Below are 19,709 nucleotides of genomic sequence, written 5' to 3'. Positions count from 1 at the left end.
AGAAAAACGAAAACCGCTGGCGACGCAAGAGAAGAAGATGGGCGGGAGAGTCGTCGGGGGGAAGAAGCAATGAATGGGCGTGTGGAAAATGAGGCGCACACGCGTTGGTGTGGCGTGCAATGAGTCGGTTGGGTTCGGTTCCGGAGTCTTTGGTGCTTTGTGTGACGTTGTATGGCAGAGACGTTGAACGCAAATATCCGGATTTCGGGGATGTGGGCGCTTGGTGGGTGGTTCGAACTTCGCGGGTTCGATGCTGGGTGGGCTCGCTTTTCGATCAACCCGTGGCGGTCGGTGAGTAACCTGAAGTGAAAGTGTAAGCTCAGGTGCCAGATGCTCACGGGAATCCGATGTTCCGACTATTCTTTTAATGCTTTGAGGGTACTCATGGATGTGCAATGTACGTCCAGAGCCCTCACTCTGTCATTGACATGCCATAAGGTAAAGTAATCGACAATGCTTCAACTGTCAAGAACTAAAGCAGTCCACAGGTACATGTACCGGTGATCACAGAGAAAACATATCGACTGCCACTTTCGTTGCATCTCCCGAGACTAGCCTGTCCCGTTGGGTTGACTCGGCTTGGCCTATCGGAAACCTGCCGTTAGTCCTGAGGCCTCGAATGCTGGAACTGGTTGAAACCTGTGCGCAGACTCTAGGGATGTTCCACCGCGGAGGACCCAAGCTGGACTCTCTATCAGAGCCCGGCAATTTCGGGAGGATCGTTCCTGGATGTTTAATAACTATGCCGTGACTGTGGGTCCCTCGTATCTACTGTCCCTGGAGCAAGAATGCACACGGTATGTAAACATGGGCGCGTTGTGAGCGCAGAACTGCCAGAAGAAGTTTAGAACTTTCCGTCATCGGCTTCCGACCTCGTGGTTAGACATAGTAGAACCTACATATAGAGAGGCCCTTGCAGTGGGGTCTGGCGCCCACACCAGGCTTCTTCCTCGTCTTTCCCCATTCGCGCCTCAGTCTGCGCTCGCCAGCCATGTCCACGATGCTACAGTCGATACCGTACCTGGGCGACTTGTCCCTCGACTCCATCCTCAATTGGGACTTCTTCTCAGAGTGGCTGCATTCGCCTGGACATGCGACTACCCGGTCTGCTATCCTCGTAGCGATATTTACGGGTACTCTGCTTCTGCGCTCTGCTATTAACCGCCGGAAGAGGAACCCTCGTGGTTTGCCATTGCCTCCTGGTCCGAGACGCTTGCCACTCGTTGGGAATCTTTTCCAAATTCCGTCGGTGCACCCGTGGGCCGTGTATGATAGTTGGGGGAAGCAGTATGGTGTGTGGCGTTTTCAGTCTCTCAGTTATTTTGCGGATGCTCACAGACGTTCTGCAGGGGATATGATCTACCTCGAGGCTATCGGGCAGCCATTGATGATCATCAACTCGGTGGCGACTGGGACTGAGCTCCTGGAGAAGAGGGGTACGAATTACTCGGACCGGCCAGGGTCAACGCCTGCATTCGACATGTGAGTCCTATCCTTTGCGTCCTAGCCTGTTCGCGTTCGCTGACTGAACGAAAATGATAGCTTGGAGTTTGGATGGATGATCGGATTGCTGAACTATGGTCCTGAATGGACAGGACATCGACGAGCGTTCCAGCAGCACCTTAATCCACGCAAGGTCCACCTGTACAAATCCATCATTGAAGAGGAAGGTTTAGTCTTCCTTCGACGGTTGCTGGCGCGTCCAAAGGACTTTATGGCGGAAGCTCGATTGTAAGTCCACTGTTCAGGCTGTCGCTGTGATTGTAACTAACGATTGGGCAAGGTACTTTGGCATGGTCCTCATGCGAGTTTCGTATGGTTCGACGAATGCCGCGTATAATGCCGACCTCATCGAGAGGGCAGAAATGGTCGCAAAAGGGTTCTCCGAAGCTGCCCTCCCTGGAAAGTACCTCGTCAATGTATTGCCCTTCCTCAAATACGTTCCGGCCTGGTTCCCTGGCGCAGGATGGAAACGAGATTTGCTCAAGATTACCCAAGTTACGAGGAGTTTGATTCACGATTCGTTCGATGAAGTCGTGAATCGAGTGGTGCGTTTGTTGAAGTTTTTTCGGGTTTTGTATCCGTGTTCTGACGATACGTGTCTTCTGAGCAGAAATCTGGGAAGCAGAGCCGGGAGTACCACTCTTTGGCTGGTGGATTAATCGAGGACTTCCCTCCAGAGAGTGATCCTCGTTATGCCGAACAGGAATACATTGCTCGATGCACTGCTGTCGCTACTTATGTCGGTGGATCTGATACGGTAAGTCTTGTATATACTAGTAGCAATGTTGGATTGGCGTTGATAATCCTCGAAGACCGGTGGTACCTCGCAAGCGTTGTTTGTTGCTCTTGCAACGAACCCGCATTTCCAGAAGCGTGCTCAAGCAGAGATGGATGCAGTGCTGGGCCCTTGCCAGCTCCCCAAACCCGACGATGTCGCTCGGCTGCCTTACATCCAGGCTCTCACGAAGGAGATCCTTCGGTGGTTTGTCGTTGCTCCCTTCGGTATGTTGCATCCCAGGAGCAGTGCTTCTTCATCCTACTGACTCGGTTGCTCCTGTAGCCCTTCCTCATGTTATTAAAGACGACGACGAGTTCCGTGGACATTTCTTGCCAAAGGGAACTGTTATTTTCCCTAACCTCTGGTATGCACTGTCCACTCTCATGCGTATATTAGGCTCTTGTGAACTAATCGTCACACCAGGGCCATGCTTCACGATCCAAACACTTTCGACACCCCTATGGAGTTCAACCCCGAGCGATATCTCAAGGACGGAAAGATCAACCCTAACGTTGTCGATTCTGAGATCGCTGCCTTCGGTTTCGGTCGTCGGTGAGTACTGGTGCTTTCAATGGCTCACCTTCACTAAACCTCGTGTTACTTTCTTTTGAAACAGCATTTGCCCCGGTCGCCATCTCGCCCTCGACTCCCTCGGCTACATGATCGCTTGCTTGTTGGCCGTTTTCAATGTCAGTCTACCCAAAGACCAGTACGGCAACCCCGTTCCGATTGATATGCAGATTACGTCTGGGATGATTGCGTGAGTTATTCAGTAAGACCTTTAGGTTGAGGATGTTCGCTGATGTGCGGTAACTTGGACAGCGGTGTTCTCCCTTATGAGTGTGATATCGTTCCTCGTTCGGAACAGCATGCTGCACTTGTGAGAGACCAGTAGGTCGATCATGGTGACGTTTGTATCTTTTATGACTTGTATTCTCTTTCATTGTGTAGTTACTTGATTAAGGTTTAAGGATGTGCCTCCTAATGAGGCATGCGCGTGACAATTCATTGTTTGTTGTACCAAAGTTAAGCGCGCATGCGCTGATTGTCACCTATCTCCTGCAATCAGACCGAGTGTGTATCGACCCCACTAACGGGAAGGTTAAGTCTGGTTTCGGAGAGTTAAGATTGGTTATGACAGCTTGTGCAGGGCATTGACCTCATGACCTTTCGCCCTCGTCAGGGTGCAATGATTCGATTGGTGGTGATTCGCGACTAGGACATTGCTGGATGGTGGAATCATTTTGTGAAACACTATGTGTCAGAATAACAGTGGCGTGAAAGACCATCACGCTCAAATATCCAACAGAAATGCTCCCTTTGGCGCTCCCGAATGGGAAAGCCGTACCTGACCTCGTGACGAACGCATCCCGTAAGTATAAGAACTTGCAGCCTGGTCCCTTCAGAGTCCGTTCCATTCTGACCCATCTTGCGTTCCTCATGTCGTTTCCCAGCCTCGACGCCATCGTCGAAGCAGGTTCCAACTGGTTTCATTCAACATCCAACAATGACCGTTTGATTTTGCTTGCGATTCTAATTGCGAGTACTCTCTTTCTACGATCACTCTTTACTGGACGGAAGCGAAATCCTCGTGGGCTACCGCTACCCCCAGGACCCAAGGGTCTGCCTATTTTGGGAAATCTCTTTCAGATTCCATCTGAGCGCCCATGGCTCGTCTACAGTGATTGGAAGAAGACGTATGGTGAGTGGCTTTACAGATTCCATTTTGCTCGCCAATGCTGATATGCCTCATCCCAGGTGACATGATTTACTTGGAGGCGATGGGACAGTCAATGATGATTGTCAACTCGTTATCTGTGGCTACCGACTTGCTTGAGAAGAGAGGAAACAACTACTCGGACAGGCCTGGATCTTCACCCGCGTACGATATGTGGGTCGCTTCCTGTGCTAAGATGGGTTCGGGTTTGATGAACTTGTTCCTAGATTGGGCTTCGAGTGGATGGTAGGGCTGATGAACTGCGGTCCTGAGTTCACTAGCCATCGGCGAGCATTCCAGCAACACCTCAATCCACGGAAGGTTCCCATTTTCTCTCCCATCATTCACGAGGAGGGAATGTCCTTCGTTCGTCGACTGTTGAAAGATCCCAAAGACTTTCGTAAATGCAGTAGAATGTAAGTGGTTTTCCACAACGTCTAGCGTCACGGAAGGACTAACGTAGGCCCTAGGTACTTCGGCATGGTCTTGATGAGGGTTGCATTTGGGTCGACGGACCCTGTCTACAATGCTGACCTCATCGGAAAGGCGGAAATAGTATCGAAAGGGTTCTCAGAAGCTGGTTTACCAGGGAAGTACCTCGTTAATGTTTTTCCGTTTCTGCGATTTGTACCGGCGTGGTTTCCGGGAGCTGGTTGGAAGCGCACACTCCTGGAGATTAACGGGATCACGAAGGAGTTGATTATCGACTCATTTAATGACGTTCGAGATAGAGTGGTGGGTGACTTCCCATGTAGATCCGTCGAGCGTTTCAGGATACTTATGGTTGAGAATAGAGGGCGGGAAATCAGAGTCGCGAGTATCCTTGTGTAGCGAGTGGGTTGATAGAGGAACTTCCGCCCGAGAATAGCCCTGAGTATGCAGAGAGGGAGTATGTGGCTCGAGCGACCGCAGTCGCCAGCTATGCCGGTGAGCACCCATGTTCGATTCGATGGCTCGTAGAACCGATCAACTCAAACATACCCAGGTGGCTCTGACACGGTACGAGAACTCTCAGCAAGATGGCACTGGCTGATTCTAAGTTCTTACAATGTTTTATGTCTAGACCGGAGGCACAACCGAAGCTCTATTCGCAGCTCTTGCCTCGAATGTAGAAGTCCAGCTCCAAGCACAAAAAGAGATAGATAGCGTACTCGGCGTCGGAAACCTCCCAAGACCTGAAGATATTCCCCGCCTCCAGTACATACAGGCTATCACCAAAGAGATCCTCCGTTGGTTTGTCGTCACGCCATTTGGTGAGTGTCTTGGGCGATCAAAGAGGTGTAAAACATCATTGATTCTCGTGTATTGCAGCTCTTCCACACACTATCAAAGAGGATGACGAATACCAAGGCTACTTCCTACCGAAGGGAACCGCCATTTTCCCTAACCTGTGGTTCATGCTTCATGATCCGGAGGTGTTCAAGGATCCTCTCAAGTTCGACCCAGAGCGATATCTCAAGGATGGGAAGATTAATCCTGATGTCCTTGATTCAGAGACAGCCGCTTTCGGGTTTGGCCGCCGGTCAGTACATTCTTCCTTACGCCTGTTGAACGAGCTTAATCGTCGATGTTAGTGTCTGCCCAGGAAGATATCTCGCGCTCGACTCTCTCGGATATATGATCGCGTGCTTGCTTGCTGTTTTTATTGTGCGCCCCGCAAAGGATAGCCACGGAAAGTCGATTCCAATCAACGTAGAGATTACATCTGGAGTCATTGTGTACGTCTCTCCTGATCATCTCGTCGACGAAACTTACTGACCTTCGACGACGGTAGGGGGGTTTTACCTTACGAATGCGATATCATTCCTCGTTCAGATTATCATGCCAACCTTGTCAGGGAACATTAGGATAGGATTCGAGTACTCATGAACGTCTGCACTGATATTAATTTGAAAAGATGATGGTTCCCCTCAAAGGCAGGACAGACCTTGAAACCATTGACTTAAGCTAAGCGCGCATGATTTGGGCGCTTCGGCAGCTGAGTAGCCGGCACCGGAATCCGGAATCCGTGATAGCGATTGAAGATGAAGCAAGCTCCTACCTTATTCAGAGCTCTTATTCACTTCACCTCAATCAGATCTGCACAGGACGCCAATTGAGCAGGGTCATGATCCAGATAGTGGAAGTTAGGGGCGACTTTCCAGAAGTGGAGTCCAAACAGTTGATGGGGAAATCAAACCCCGCCATCCCGAAAACCGCCTGGCGGCAATCGCGTTGATTTCTCCTTTTTTCTCTCGTTCGAGCCAATCCTGGCGCCTATGTAACTGCAGACGCTGCCAGCTACGTCGCTTTGGCCCCAGTAACGATGCAATGACACAATTTTCGACGTTCACCGGCACCGGACGAGTGCGCAATTGCGGTCAGAAACATCATTTGGGGAATCCAAGATGGCGATGGCTTCAGTCGTAGACCCGTCGCTATCTTAAGTGTCCGGGGATTCCAAACTCTCAATACCAGTGGTTCGCGAAGGGTATGGTCACTCTTTTTTAACTTAGAAGACAGGTCTAATAATACAATCAGACCAGCCTGTCGAGGCCACGGGTTTCACGGTCTGAACGTGAATATCCCGAGAATATGTAAGAACTCGCGTTCGAATATAAACGCAAGTGCGAAGGAGCCCACCTGGATCTCAGAACAACCTCCAGTCAACGTAGAAGACGCAGTAATGTGTGCTCTCCGTTTTCCATTGCCGCCAGACCATGGTTATCCCATCTATGCGCGTGGCATTCTAAACTGGACTTCGGCTACCTGACCATGTTTCTTGGCCTGAAAGGAGTGCTTGCCAAAAGGCGTTGAGGACTGGCACTGCCTCCTGCTCGCTAACCGATTCTCATTTTTAGAAACTTACTCCAGGTACCCGTGGAACATCATTGGATGCTCGCTAACCGATTCTCATTTTTAGAAACTTACTCCAGGTACCCGTGGAACATGTTGCAAGGAATGGTAAAAGATCTACGGTAGGCGCGACTTACTGTTATCTACTCGTCTCTGACAATGCTTCTTTCGCAGGGAACAACATTTATCTCGACGAACGTATCCCGACGGCGACGACTGCAGTTGGCTACCGTACATCCAAGCTGTCGTCAAGGAAGTGTCTCGAGGGCACAGTCTCGTCCGCTTGGTACGTTCCATCTCATGGGTGACATGCTTGACTACGTTCTGCCTCCCATCGGATGATTATAAAAATCACTATCTCATCCACAAAGGCACCTCCATTCTCTCAAATGCGTGGTGAGCTCCACTTGGACCCAGGACCCGAAGTATGCAGGGCCATCACGCACGGCCCAGAAATCTTTGAAATTCCCTTCGAATTTCTTTCAATCCCGGCCAGTGTCTCAGGAATGGAGCATTCGACCAATCCGTCTTGGATCCTGATTCCGTGGCGTTTGGGTTCGTATGTAGGTATGTGGATCGTCCCCGCATGCTGTCGCGACCATATTGACTGTCCGATTGGCAGGATCTGTCCAGGGCGCGACCTGAGCAAAGAAGCGCTTCTTTACACTGCTGCCTGTTTGTTAGCCGTGTTCAAGATCGAGCCTGTGAAGGATCAGAATGGCGAAGATATCCCGCTCGAGCTGAAGACTGGGATAATATTGTAAGAGGTCCTTTCCCTTGATGAAAATCAGAGCTAAGCCGTTGTTCTAGCGGTCCTGAGCCATTTTAATGCGAGATCCAGCCTCGCTTGCCTCAGCACCCGGCGTTGTTAGTGGAGTAAACGCGATGCCATGATTGGATGGAGACAGTGAATGTCCTTTTGCCTCGGACAATTTGTACCGTTAAGTATGCTTTTTTGTTCGCGTGGGCATTTGTTTTTATGCTAGAGTATCAATACTCCGGTTGATTTTCAGGCGTCGAGATGCTCATACTCTGGTTCCTCACAGATACCGGCGAAATGAGAAGTTCGATTGTTAAAAACCGCATTCAGTAATCTACCTCGAGCATCACCAAGAGACGACCCACCCCGTGGTCCAGGTCAAAGTTCCTCCCCAATGCAACCTTTTGTATTTCTGACCAACCTTTGCGTTACCTGTCGACGATATTCAATTATGTAGGTACGCCTCTCCGCCAACATCCAAAAGCTTAACTCTGACCGGTATACAGAAGTGGTGCGAACACAGCAAGATGGACCCGAGTAACTTGTCATTCGGATGACGCCAGGAAAAGGACATATGGATATCCATCACCGACCCCCGCGAAGACCGTTCAGCGAAGAGATAGTCTAATTATGCTTCTGTTGGAGCACGAACTTCGTGATTGGTATCCTGAAACCTATTTCGGAGAACTCGACTGCTTTATCATTTCGACAGTGGCCAGTGGCCAAAGGATCTCCAGCACGAGCTACGATTCGGACTCATCGAGAGACCGAGTAATGCTGAATTGAGACTTCCGTGAGTTGCTTATCACTCGATTTGTATCACTTGCGTCCCACGCAGGATTGTGTCATCTTTTAAAGCCACTTTCTAAGCATTAGGTATAAAGGCAGCCATTGGGTTTCCTATATTTCCAATCCCCGGGACCCTCCCGATAGCGATGTCTCTTCCATTCTCTCATGTCTGGCTCAGCCATAACCAAAGCCTGTCCGGGCTGCCATCTGTTAGTCCTGCGTTCCTTCTAGCCACGGGGCTAGTCCTCTTGCCCTTCCTTTTGAAGAGGTGGAGGCAGCCCAGGCGACTTCCGCTACCTCCCGGGCCTCGTGGCATTCCCATCATGGGCAATTTCCTTCAAATGCCCAGCATAGAGCCATGGAAAGTGTACTATCAATGGGCAAAGGAGCGCTATGGTACGAAATGAGCCACCCCTTGCCCGACTCACTGACGCTCATTCTTCTTCTTTACAAGGTGACATCATTTACCTAAATGCCGCGGGAGAAGAGATCATCCTCCTTAACTCCCTGTCCGCTGCTGTCGATCTGCTGGAGAAAAAGGCTGGCATCTTCTCGAGTCGGCAATGGTTAATTGCTTTCGACCTGTGCGCCTCTTTTTGTTCCAATATTCCCTTCTGGTACTCACCATCGACGGCTATACTAGGATCGGTCTCTCTGAATGGGTTACCGCAAACCTTCCATACGGGGCCAAGTGGCGATCTCATAGGCGATCTTTCCACCAATTCTTCAACGCGCGCGAGGTCCAAAGCTATCGCCCAGTCATCGAACAAGAAGGCATCGCTCACGCACGGCGTCTCGCAACCAATCCGAAGAACTTCCTCCTGGACTCAAGATAGTTCGTCGTTCATCGATCCGACCCTGAGAATCGCTTTACTGACTCTTGACCAGTCTCTTCGGCATTCTCCTCTTGAAGATTTCGTATGGCTCCAGCGACGACGAATACAACAAACAGCTCCTCGCGAACTCCCATGTCGTGGTCAAGAGTATTTCCGAGTCTCTACTGCCCGGCGCGTACCTCGTCAACACTTTCCCGTGGCTTCGTCACTTCCCTTCATGGTTCCCTGGCACCGGATGGAAGCAGAAGTTTGCAAAATTCTCTGCCGCAAGCAAGCTGGCTGTTGTTGATTCACTAAACGACACCAAAGCTCGACTGGTGCGCGGGGTATTCGCTGCACTATGCATCAATTCTGACATGCTGTGTTGCAGAGGGCAGGCGTTCAAGATGGATTTCCGAGCATTGCGGCCCGTCTCATCGAAAACTTGCCCGACGAAAGCCACGAAACGTATGAAGAGCAGCTTAATGTTGCGAGAGCCATTGCTGTCAATGGATTCGTTGGTTCGTATGCTCACCTACTCTACAAGATCTGGAACCCTGATTTCAGCTTCTTCCTCCAGCTGGATCGGATACTGTGAGTCACCCCTACCACGCCCGATGGATGTTCCAGTGGACTAACTTGCATACAAGACTGTCATCTCGATGTATGCACTGTATCTAGCCCTCGCGATGCGTCCCGAGGTTCAGAAACGCGCCCAAGAAGAGATTGACTCGGTTGTTGGAAGCGACAGACTACCAACTTTCAATGATTTCCCGCGGTTACCCTATGTCCAAGCGATCATGAAGGAGGTGTCTCGATGGCATACAGTCGTTCCACTAGGTGTGTGTACACCTCGTTTGTGCGAATTCCGAGTTCAGCGCGCTGACACTGTGAAGGTCTGAACCATGTCTCGACGGAGGAATACGAATACAACGGTTACCGAATCCCCAAGGGCAGCTCCGTGCTGGTAAACGTTTGGTGCGTATGATTATTCTGGAATAATCCAACGCACTTACACGGTACTTCATAGGGGCATCATGCACGACCCCGAAATCTACGAGGATCCCTTTGAGTTCAAACCGGAGCGTTTCTTGAAGGACGGCAAAATCGATCCGTCCGTGTTGGATCCAGAGGCTGCCATCTTTGGATTTGGTCGTCGGTAAGTCACTCTTACAACTATGCTGGAACCGTGTTTACCGGTCTTTAGGATTTGCCCTGGTCGCCACCTGAGCAACGAAGCCTTGATGTATATGACCACGATCATCTTGGCCGTGTTCAATATTCGACCTCCCAAAGACGAACACGGCAATCCAGTTAAGCTTGAGCTCAAGACCACATCTCATATGGTTTCGTTAGTGTGCTCCTTCCCTACGACATCGAACAGTGCTCACTGACGCGAATTACAGTACACCTCTGGACTACGAGTGTGAAATTGTCCCTCGGTCTGAACAACATCTCGCCCTTCTGTCATTGGATTGATTCCTTGACTGCTTCAGTTATTTGCATAGAATACATGTTGTCATTTATTCCGTTATCTACACTACCTTGCAGCCACAATCAACAGAGAACGTAACGAGATGTCGAACTTCAGGATTCATCAGCGCCCAGCGGCTGTAATTAGCCAAATTCAACAGTTGACCCTTGACCGTGAGGCCCTTCATGTCTGAACTTTAGAACTCAGTCGCGAACATGGCGAAGGAGGGAGCTACTATCTCCGTGGTCCTGTGACAAGGCTCAATTCAGCGTCTTGACACGAACACCAACTGGATACGAGTGAACAGAGTCTTCGAATTGCCCTCATCTTCCCACCTGTCATCCATGTCGAACACCCCCTTAGCAGGACTGCAACTTCTGAAGTCTGGAGCCTCAGACTCGTATTTTTGGACGGCCATTGCAGTGGGTAGTCTTGTCATAGCGACGACACTTCGTAAATGGTTCCTCCGCGGCGGACTCCCGCTGCCACCAGGGCCAAAAGGCCTTCCGATCATAGGAAATATGCTTCAACTCCCATCGAAACATCCTTGGGCGGTGTATAACGAATGGGCAAAGCGATATGGTACCCTACCTTCCTCAAGCTCTTGGATAGATGAAGGGACTTACATTTCGCAGGCGACGTTATCTACCTCGAGATCATGGGCAAGCCTCTGATGATTTTGAACTCCCTGTCCGCTTCCGTTGATCTACTGGAGAAGAAAGCGCAAATCTTCTCGGACCGTCCGCAACTGATAGCGCTGGAGATGTAAGTGGGAGGCCCTTCGTGTCTGGAAGAAATCCCGTCTCACCGCTCATAGGACCGGTTTGGATTTTGGCTTTGGGACTATGAGTTACGGACCGCGGTGGCGTGCCCATCGAAAGGCTTTTCACCAGTTCTTCAACCAGAGAGAAGTGGCCAAGTATCGGCCAATTATCGAGCAAGAAGGACTTGCCTTCTTACGTCGCTTGGCTGCTGATCCATTCAGCATTCATCGGGAATCGCGCAAGTAAGTACGCTCCGTAGCTTTCTCTTTTATAAGCCTGTTGACCCTCCGGCATAGTTATTTTGGTACTGTCCTGATTCGGATTTCATATGGGATCGGCCACATAGGCGCCAACAAGCGGCTGATCGAGCATGCGCAAGCTATTGTGGAAGGCTTCGGGGAGATATTCGCCCCAGGAAGGTTCTTGGTGAATATCTTTCCCTGGCTTCGTCACTTCCCCTCCTGGTTTCCGGGAACATCATGGAGGGCGAGGTTTGACTACTTCAAGACAGCTCGCGAGCTTGCCGTTGTTCACTCATTCAATGAAACGAAAGAGAGAGTGGTATGGCATTGTCCATTTTCGTGTTCTATCAGGTACTCAGGGCACATGACGTAGAAAAATGGGTTTCAAAGCGAGTTTCCGAGCGTAGCGACTCAGCTGATCGAAGCGCTCCCAGCAGAGGGAACTCTAGAGTATTCGTCACAGGAGGAGGTCGCCAGGAACGTTTCAGTTATAAGCTACACAGGTACGGATATCTTCGCTCAGTTGGCTATGCGCACTGACACCCGCCGTAAGCCGGTTCTGACTCTGTAGGTCACCTAACAAAACGTGGATAAGGCAAAAGACTAACCCTTTTCGGAGGCTGTCAGCTCCGCATTTGCACTGTTCATAGCCTTGGCAAAGCATCCCGAAATCCAACAACGCGCTCAAGAGGAAATTGACGCAATCGTTGGCAGCCATCGGTTTCCAACCTGGGCCGACTGCGATAGACTTCCTTATATCCACGCCATAGTCAAGGAGGTCACGCGATGGCACACAGTAGGTCCACTTGGTGAGTCCAAATCTCCTGTCCTTCGAAGCACCTTCTACTAACTCGGGGAGCAAGGGGTACCACATGTCGCTGCCGAAGATTATGAGTATAAAGGACACTTGGTGCCAAAGGGTACTACAGTCCTTTACAATGCATGGTAATGGATTCTTGTTCTCATATACATCCCGGTACCCGCAAATTTGACGATTATTACAGGGCAATTTTGCACAATCCGGAGACCTATAACAATCCCTTTGAATTTAATCCCGAGAGATTTATGAGAGATGGTCGAATCAACCCGGATGTACTGGATCCAGACACAGTAGCTTTTGGATTCGGACGTCGGTGAGTGCTCGATTGAAATGACCTTTCACGCTCGAGATAACGATCGGCTTCTAGCATTTGTCCCGGACGTCATCTCAGCAACGAGGCACTGGTCTTCATGACAGCATGCTTGCTATCTGTATTCGATGTCAAGCCTCGGAAGGATATAAATGGCGAGATACCGCCATTGGAGCTAGAAGTAAGCTCTGACATGGTCAGGTACGTGCCAGGGTAGGGCTCCTGTAGCCGGGTAGACTGATTGAATCTTCCATCAGCAATCCGCAAATGTTCAAGTGCGAGGTCGTTCCCCGCTCCCAATCTCATTTGAATTTGGTTTTGGAGTAGTTTTCTCTCCACCCAGCTCGAAATAGCTTCCTTCGTCCCAGCCTTTCTCTAACTTTACGATCTATAATGGCATTCGAGTAGAAAGTGCAATCCCAGACCGAGAATTAAGATGTCCATTGTTTCGGTTGACGACTCCAACCACCTGCTCCACTGGACGCGGTTTCGGTGTCCATCAGTCTGAGGAGATGTGCATATACTAGCAATGTTACTCAGACGCGCTGCGATATCGATAATTGCTTTCACACCCTGGATCTGAAGCCCGTGCCTCGCGGAACTCAGGTTCGGATCAGAGACCGGCTCTCCCGAGGATTCAGTTATGATGAAGATCGTCAAACTCAACGAAGATCGGCTTTGGACTGACGATGGAGGCGATGGGAACTTCTTGTCCACGGAAAAGAAATGGATGTAAAGTACTTGCCGTTAGGAGACGAGACAGATCTGGAGACTTAACTAAGAGGACTTTCAATTTATGCGCCTCCCACACATACTTTCAACCCGTTTGCCATGCATACCGCTTTCGGCTGCCCTGAGTAGTGAAAACGCGTGATGTTGCCAAAGGAAGCCCAGCTGACTGGGTCACAGTGTCATATCGTAACAGTACATTGATACGAATTACACCTTTAGGGGATTTGAAATCGGCGCACCCGGATGATCCCCCTATCTACTCCGCAATTCACTCCGCAGCGGTGTACATGCTCCCAACTACTTCCGTTTCCTTGCTTCTATCTAGAGTCACAAGATTCTCGTTACCTGATTGGTAATGTTACGGAAACGGGGCATTGTTACTGGTAAAGAGGGTCAACTGTTTCATGCACTCGTCTGCATTTCTCCTTTTGGTCTCTACTGTGTAATTCAAACAAAAACCATCCAAGCCTGTCTCTTTATTTAGCCAAGAATCTGGATCATCGGCTGGCTTCGATACGGAAAAACCAACACCGGAAGGAGATCTAGCCAACATGACGGAATGTATTGGGGTGTTCCCACTCAAGGATTGTGAGTTCTGTCAAGGCTCAATTACGACACACATGGAGCGGCGCCCTTAATTCCAGGCCCTATCTTCTCGCCAGTTTCAGAGAGAGGTTGATTCCACGCATGGCTGAGCTTTCCTACCAATCACAACTGCTTTTGGCGGGTCCCCCATGCAATGACAACTCCATACATCTCAGACCGGAGGTATAAATGGCCTCACTTGATGCCTGGATATGGAATTCTACAGCATCGCCAATTGGTGACCTTGGTCATGTCTCTAGCTCGACTACAATCTTTCTTCGACCATGATTACACTCAGAGGAACCACTCGTTCATCCGTCTCAGCCTCGTGCTGATGATGGTCGCTGTATTTGTCAGGTCCTTTCTCCAGCGGTCGCGCAGGAATCCCAATAACCTACCTTTACTGTCGTGAACAGCAAGTACGAGCCCCTATTTTTCCTTATCTTATCTTATCGCTTTCATCGCTCTTATCACCTTTTCTTTATTCTCATTTTTGCTCTTATTCTCGACACGGACACTTTCTCCCATGGAACACTGCCTCGTTATACCCTTCGCCCTACGTCTTATTGTTCTCTCCATTCTTGCACTGCCTCGTTACTCCGTTATTGTTTCTTCGCTCTTCGCGCAGCCTTCGCGCAGCCTTGTGACTCTTGTTACGACTTCGGGCAACGAGGACTTATCGTTGCCAACAGTCGTTCTGGGATTCTGGAGCTCTAGAGTTCTGGATCGAAGTTCTGGTTCTGGAGTCGAGTTCAAGTGGCCTGTCACTATCGCAGACAGAGAGGATCAAGCTGAGAGCGATAGAAGTCCTGAGGGAAAGGTTCTCGATAACAGGCTGAGGAATATCTACTACAGAGAGACAGTATTTATAGTAGAGTTGGCGAGCTATCAAGAGGTTTGGAAGAGAGCGAAAGAAGGTGTGAAAGCGACAATGTAAGGAGTATCGATGGGTACGGAATACGAGAGAAACGGAAGTACGAAAGGTTCGGAAATGCGGGAGAATCGAAGAAGCGAAGGTAACGGAACTACGGAGAGAACGGAAGTCCGGAAGGTTTGGAAAGGTAGGGTGCGTAGAGGGAAACAAGGAGAAGAAATAGGGGAGTTCGTAACAGTACCCCCTTCGTATGCCTGATGCTCCGCATCAGGTGTTCAGATTGTGTTCTCCTTCGTCTCCCCATAAGTAGTCATCATAGTCTCCGTCGTCCAAGAGTGCGTCATACTGATCGGGTGAAGTGTTGCGGGGCGTTGGTCGGTAATCGGGACACCATCGGGAACCAGAGTTGTGTCCGGGAGCGTTCTTGCCGCATAGGGTGCATCTGTAGGAGTAATGGTCGCATTGCCAGTGTCCGGTTTCGCCACATTCGTTGCACCTATGACCATCCCTCTTGCGTAGTTCTTTCTTCGACAAAGGTCGAACCAAGCCGTCGGGCTCAGAAGGAACGTTGCTTCTGGCGACCGGTCCGGGAGCCATGGTGGAAACTGATCTGTGATTGCCAGAGGAAGAAGGTACGGGGGAAGCGAGATGGATTCGTCGACGATCGAAAGCAGAAATGAGTTGGGCTTGTCCAATGGCATTCTTGAGTTCGTCGAGGTCACGAAGGAGTTCTGCTTCAACCCGTTGGCGAGATTGTTCGAGGATCTGGTCTTGAGCGTTGAGTCCGTCTAGGACCTTCTGGGTGGCTTCGAAGAATTTGGTGACTGATGCGTCGAGGGCTTGGTAATGTCCGATAAGGTGAAACTTCTCTTTGATGATGCGTTCGTGTTCCTGGACAAGGGTGGCGTATAGGCGACAGATGGCAGGGGTACGTTCTCCAACAAGGAGGAGGGCGGCGTCAGCACCGACGACTTCCTTGATATCGTTGACGGTCTTGATGGCTTGGATTTGTTCTTCTGATTCTTCAAGGTATTTGCGGATAGATGGAGGGAGGAGCGAATTGTTAGAGGGACGTTCCGTCATGGAAGGGATGAAGAGGGGGTTAATAGCGAAAGTGGTAGATGCAGAAGGACGCGCGACAGAAGTAGTAGTGTTCGCGGGAGTGTTTGAGTTCTTTATCGTAGCGGTCGGAAGCTTCTTGGACAGTTTCTGGTCGGCCGATGTAGACTTGGAAGCGTTTGTAGTAGTTGGTGTGGTTGTACATGCTGTCGGATGGGGAGTCTGGGTAAAGGTTTTATAGGTTATGTCGTTGTTTGTAGGCGTTGAGTATTTCCTGTGCGTTTTCGAAGTTTCGCTCTGGTAACCAGCAATCTTCGCTTGATGGGTAGCCTTTGAAGTGGGTGAGATATTGGTATCCCCGTCCTCGTCGGCGATGCGCGATGATCGCTTCTACTTCCCATTCTTCTTCGTCATTGATAATGTCCGGTGGGGGTTCGGAGAAGGCAGTTCCGTGTTCGTCGGTTTCTTTGAAGGGTGAAAGAAGACTGGCATGGAAAACGTTGTGGATGCGCCATTGGGCTGGTAGGGCAAGGCGATACGCTCGGGAGCCGACTTCATCGGTGATTTCGAATGGGCCCAGTCGTTTGGGAGCGATCTTTTTTGATTGGTAAGGGAGTTTGAGGTTTTTCGCTTCGAGCCAGACCTTTTGTCCCTTTCTGAACGGTTTCCATTGTCGTCGGGATCGTTCAATCATACGAGATCGGGCGAGTTCATGGGCGGCAAGGGCTTCTGTTCGAGATTTGTCAAGGGATTTAATGCGCTCTTCGTTCGAAGGATAGTCCGTTCTGTCGAATGCTTCAGGAAGAGCTTGTAGGTTTGATTCCCATGATAAGTTCGAATGGTGACAAGGCTCGGTCAGCGTGGGGTCGAGAGTTGTGGGTGAATTCGAGAATTGGGAGGTGATCGGTCCAGGTTTCGGGGTTCATGGTGCAGTAAATGGACAGGTATGCTTCGATTTCTTGGTTGACTCGTTCGGTTCCCCCGTCAGTTTGCGGGTGAAAGGCGGTGGAGAGAGCTGAGTCGATCTTGAGAAGCTTGCAGAGGTCGCGGAAGACTCGAGCTGCGAATTGCGGTCCGCGATCGGAGATGAATTTGTCCGGTAATCCGAATCGGGAAAAGACTCGATTAAGGAAAAGTTGGGCGGTTTCTTCGGCGGTAATAGTCTTATGGCAAGGTTCAAGGACTACCCCCTTCGTAAGGCCGTGGTCCACCACGACCAGGATGGAGTCATATCCTTTTGATGGTGGGAGATCGGTGATAAAGTCCATCGATATTTGGGAGAATGGTCGGGAAGAAGTTGGGGCGGCAATAGGTTCCAAGGTGGGTTTAGTAGGATGACGATTGATCTTGTACTGTTGGCATTCGGTGCATCCTTCGACATAAGATTTGATGAATCGTCGCATTCCGGGCCACCAGTAGTGTTCTTTGACTGCGTTGAAAGTGCCGATTTCACCAGGGTGTCCAATAGTGGGGGAATCATGGTGTTTTCTGACGATTTCTCGTCGAAGGTCGGAGTCGTTGGGGACATAAGCTTTCCCTTGGTAGAAGAGCATTCGTCGGCCTTCTTTCGTCTCCAAAGTCCAATCGGAGAGATCTTGTCGGAGATCCGAGGGAGCTTCTTCAAGGAGGGTTTGTAAAGCTTGGTTTGCACTGTCGTCGTTTTGATCGGAGGATAGGATTCTTTCTTGGATGTCGAGGTCGATGAGGTTGATGAGATTGACGAAGACTTCTTTAGGTAACATGGTGACGAGTTCGGGTTCTTCATCTTCTTGGCAGAGGTCGGGTCGTCGAGAGAGGTTGTCAGATTGGATCATTTGTTTTCCAGGGGTGTTCCGTATTTCGTAAGGAGAGAATTCTTCGAGGAATACGCGCCAGCGAGCTTGTCGGGGGGTAATCTTCCGCGGATCTTGCCAATAGATAAGGTTTTTGTGATCGGAGAAGATGGTTAATGGGAAGGGGGACCCTTGGAGGTAGTGTCTCCATTCGGTAAGGGCTCGAATGATGGCCAGTAATTCGCGATCAAAGATGGTGTAGTTTCGTTCGGCATCGTTGAAGGTTTTGGACATGAAACAGACCGGGTGTCGGATTCCGTCGTCATCCATTTGCGTGAGGACGGCACCGGAAGCGTATTTCGAGGCGTCAGCTTCAACTTGGAAAGGTTTGGTGAAGTCGGGCATGCGGAGAACGGGGTAAGATGTGAATCGCTTCTTGAGTTCTTGGAAGGCTTCTTCGGTAGCAGTTGTCCATTCGAACTTGTTGTTCTTTCGTGTGAGGTCGTTGAGTGGTTTAGCAATCTTGGAGTAGTCTCGGATGAATCGTCGATAGAAGTTCCCGAAGCCAAGGAATTGTCGGACTTGTTTGACGTTTTTAGGTGTTGGCCAGTTGGCTAGGCCCTCCACCTTTGTGGGATCCATACTGAGTTCGTTATGTCGGACAATCAAACCCAGGTATTCGACTTCGGTGGCTTCAAATATGCATTTTTCGAGGTTGAGGGGGAGGTCGTATTTGTCGAGTTTGGCGAGGGTTCTTAATGTGTTTTCTCGACATTCTTCTCTGGTTCTTCCGTGGGGCATGAGGTCGTCCATATATCCTTCTGTCTTGAGAGGTTTGGGATTTCCGTCGTCTTCGTCGAGGATGTCGTTCATCATGTTCTGGAAGGTTGCTGGTGAGTTGCGTTTTCCGAAGAGCATGACAGTTGGTTCGTAGAGTCCTCGATTCGTCTTGAAGGCGGCTTTCCACTCATCTCCCTCTCGGATTCGAATATTGTGGTACCCCCATTTGATGTCCAGTTTGGTAAAGTACCGAGACCCTTGGAGTCGATCCATGAGTTCGTCAGTTCGAGGTAGTGGATAGGCGTTAGGGATGGTCCAATCGTTGAGATAGCGGTAGTCTTGGCAGGGGCGTAGTTTCCCGTTCTTCTTGGCGACGAAGAAAGAAGGTGATCCCATCGGAGATTGTGATGGGCGGATCCGTCCGAGTCGAGGGTTTTCTTCAAGGAACTTCTGTAGTTCTTGATCTTCGGCTGGGGTGAGTTGGTAAGTCTTGAATACTTTGGGAACGAATCCGGGTTTGAGGTCGATTTTGTGATCCCACTTTCTGTGAGGAGGAAGGGCTGTTTCTGGGCGATCTTCGAATAGGTGTCGATACTTCTTGTATGGTTCTGGAAGGATATCGTCGATAGTCTTCTTTTCTTTCTTTTCTTGGTTCTTGTGGCGGCCAGGAGTTGAGCTGTAGTGGTGTTTAGCGTTGATCCAGACGACAGGAGTTTCGCCCTCTTGGTCTGTTTCGTCTTCGAGAAGGCACATTACGGCGACGGTGGTTGTGTTTGGAGTGGAGAGGTTTGTTCGAGGGAGGTGATTTTCGATTTTACCGGGGTCGATCTTGTCTTGCCAATCGAGTGTTCCTTTCTTCCAGTCGATGATAGGGTTTGCACGACGGAGCCATGGGAGGCCCAGGATTAGATCTTGGTGGGCGATCTCTGTTGCATACCATCGGATCCGGAACGTTCGGCCGTGTAATCGAGCCAATGAGTCGACAAAATGAGTGATTGCTCCCTCCTTGTTTGGAGTTCCGTCAACATTGTTGACTTTGAGTGGTCGAGGTAATGGTCGAAGGGGAATGTTTCGTCGTTTTGCAAATCTTGTGCTGATAA

At 50.1% G+C, this 19,709-nt stretch overlaps 5 protein-coding genes across 5 annotated transcripts; all 5 read left to right on the top strand.

Annotated features, from left to right (window-relative positions):
* Nucleotides 1-1,000: 1,000 nt before the first annotated feature.
* On the top strand, nucleotides 1,001-3,251 carry CC1G_10386 (hypothetical protein; the record flags this gene model as incomplete). The annotated part of the gene is made up of 11 exons (XM_001839950.2): nucleotides 1,001-1,292; nucleotides 1,350-1,482; nucleotides 1,543-1,731; nucleotides 1,784-2,048; nucleotides 2,114-2,260; nucleotides 2,316-2,505; nucleotides 2,564-2,645; nucleotides 2,705-2,833; nucleotides 2,898-3,041; nucleotides 3,104-3,172; nucleotides 3,233-3,251. The coding sequence occupies 11 exons, from the start codon at nucleotides 1,001-1,003 to the stop codon at nucleotides 3,249-3,251; spliced, it is 1,659 nt and encodes a 552-aa protein (XP_001840002.2).
* Nucleotides 3,252-3,592: 341 nt separating this feature from the next.
* Nucleotides 3,593-5,756, top strand: CC1G_10385 (cytochrome P450; the record flags this gene model as incomplete). The annotated part of the gene is made up of 10 exons (XM_001839949.2): nucleotides 3,593-3,653; nucleotides 3,894-3,983; nucleotides 4,040-4,172; nucleotides 4,226-4,414; nucleotides 4,469-4,733; nucleotides 4,793-4,925; nucleotides 4,984-4,997; nucleotides 5,062-5,251; nucleotides 5,310-5,520; nucleotides 5,573-5,756. The coding sequence occupies 10 exons, from the start codon at nucleotides 3,593-3,595 to the stop codon at nucleotides 5,754-5,756; spliced, it is 1,470 nt and encodes a 489-aa protein (XP_001840001.2).
* A 1,466-nt stretch (nucleotides 5,757-7,222) lies between these two features.
* On the top strand, nucleotides 7,223-7,910 carry CC1G_14017 (hypothetical protein; the record flags this gene model as incomplete). The annotated part of the gene is made up of 3 exons (XM_002911933.1): nucleotides 7,223-7,388; nucleotides 7,467-7,593; nucleotides 7,880-7,910. The coding sequence occupies 3 exons, from the start codon at nucleotides 7,223-7,225 to the stop codon at nucleotides 7,908-7,910; spliced, it is 324 nt and encodes a 107-aa protein (XP_002911979.1).
* Nucleotides 7,911-8,520: 610 nt separating this feature from the next.
* Nucleotides 8,521-10,676, top strand: CC1G_10384 (O-methylsterigmatocystin oxidoreductase; the record flags this gene model as incomplete). The annotated part of the gene is made up of 11 exons (XM_001839948.2): nucleotides 8,521-8,778; nucleotides 8,837-8,966; nucleotides 9,026-9,217; nucleotides 9,271-9,535; nucleotides 9,589-9,718; nucleotides 9,778-9,791; nucleotides 9,848-10,037; nucleotides 10,094-10,175; nucleotides 10,228-10,356; nucleotides 10,405-10,548; nucleotides 10,604-10,676. Exons 1-11 carry the CDS (start codon nucleotides 8,706-8,708, stop codon nucleotides 10,674-10,676), a joined length of 1,422 nt encoding a protein of 473 aa, XP_001840000.2. The 5' UTR covers nucleotides 8,521-8,705.
* Nucleotides 10,677-11,329: 653 nt separating this feature from the next.
* Nucleotides 11,330-12,045, top strand: CC1G_10382 (cytochrome P450; the record flags this gene model as incomplete). Its single annotated transcript, XM_001839946.2, has 4 exons — nucleotides 11,330-11,436; nucleotides 11,489-11,677; nucleotides 11,732-11,996; nucleotides 12,037-12,045. The coding sequence occupies 4 exons, from the start codon at nucleotides 11,330-11,332 to the stop codon at nucleotides 12,043-12,045; spliced, it is 570 nt and encodes a 189-aa protein (XP_001839998.2).
* Between the last annotated feature and the right edge of the window lie 7,664 nt (nucleotides 12,046-19,709).

The sequence above is a fragment of the Coprinopsis cinerea genome (genome assembly GCF_000182895.1).
Source record: "Coprinopsis cinerea okayama7#130 chromosome 2 map unlocalized cont3.2, whole genome shotgun sequence".
Classification (NCBI taxonomy): Eukaryota; Fungi; Basidiomycota; class Agaricomycetes; order Agaricales; family Psathyrellaceae; genus Coprinopsis; species Coprinopsis cinerea.
Note: the sequence above shows the minus strand (reverse complement) of the source record. Positions and strands in the feature narration are given on the sequence as shown.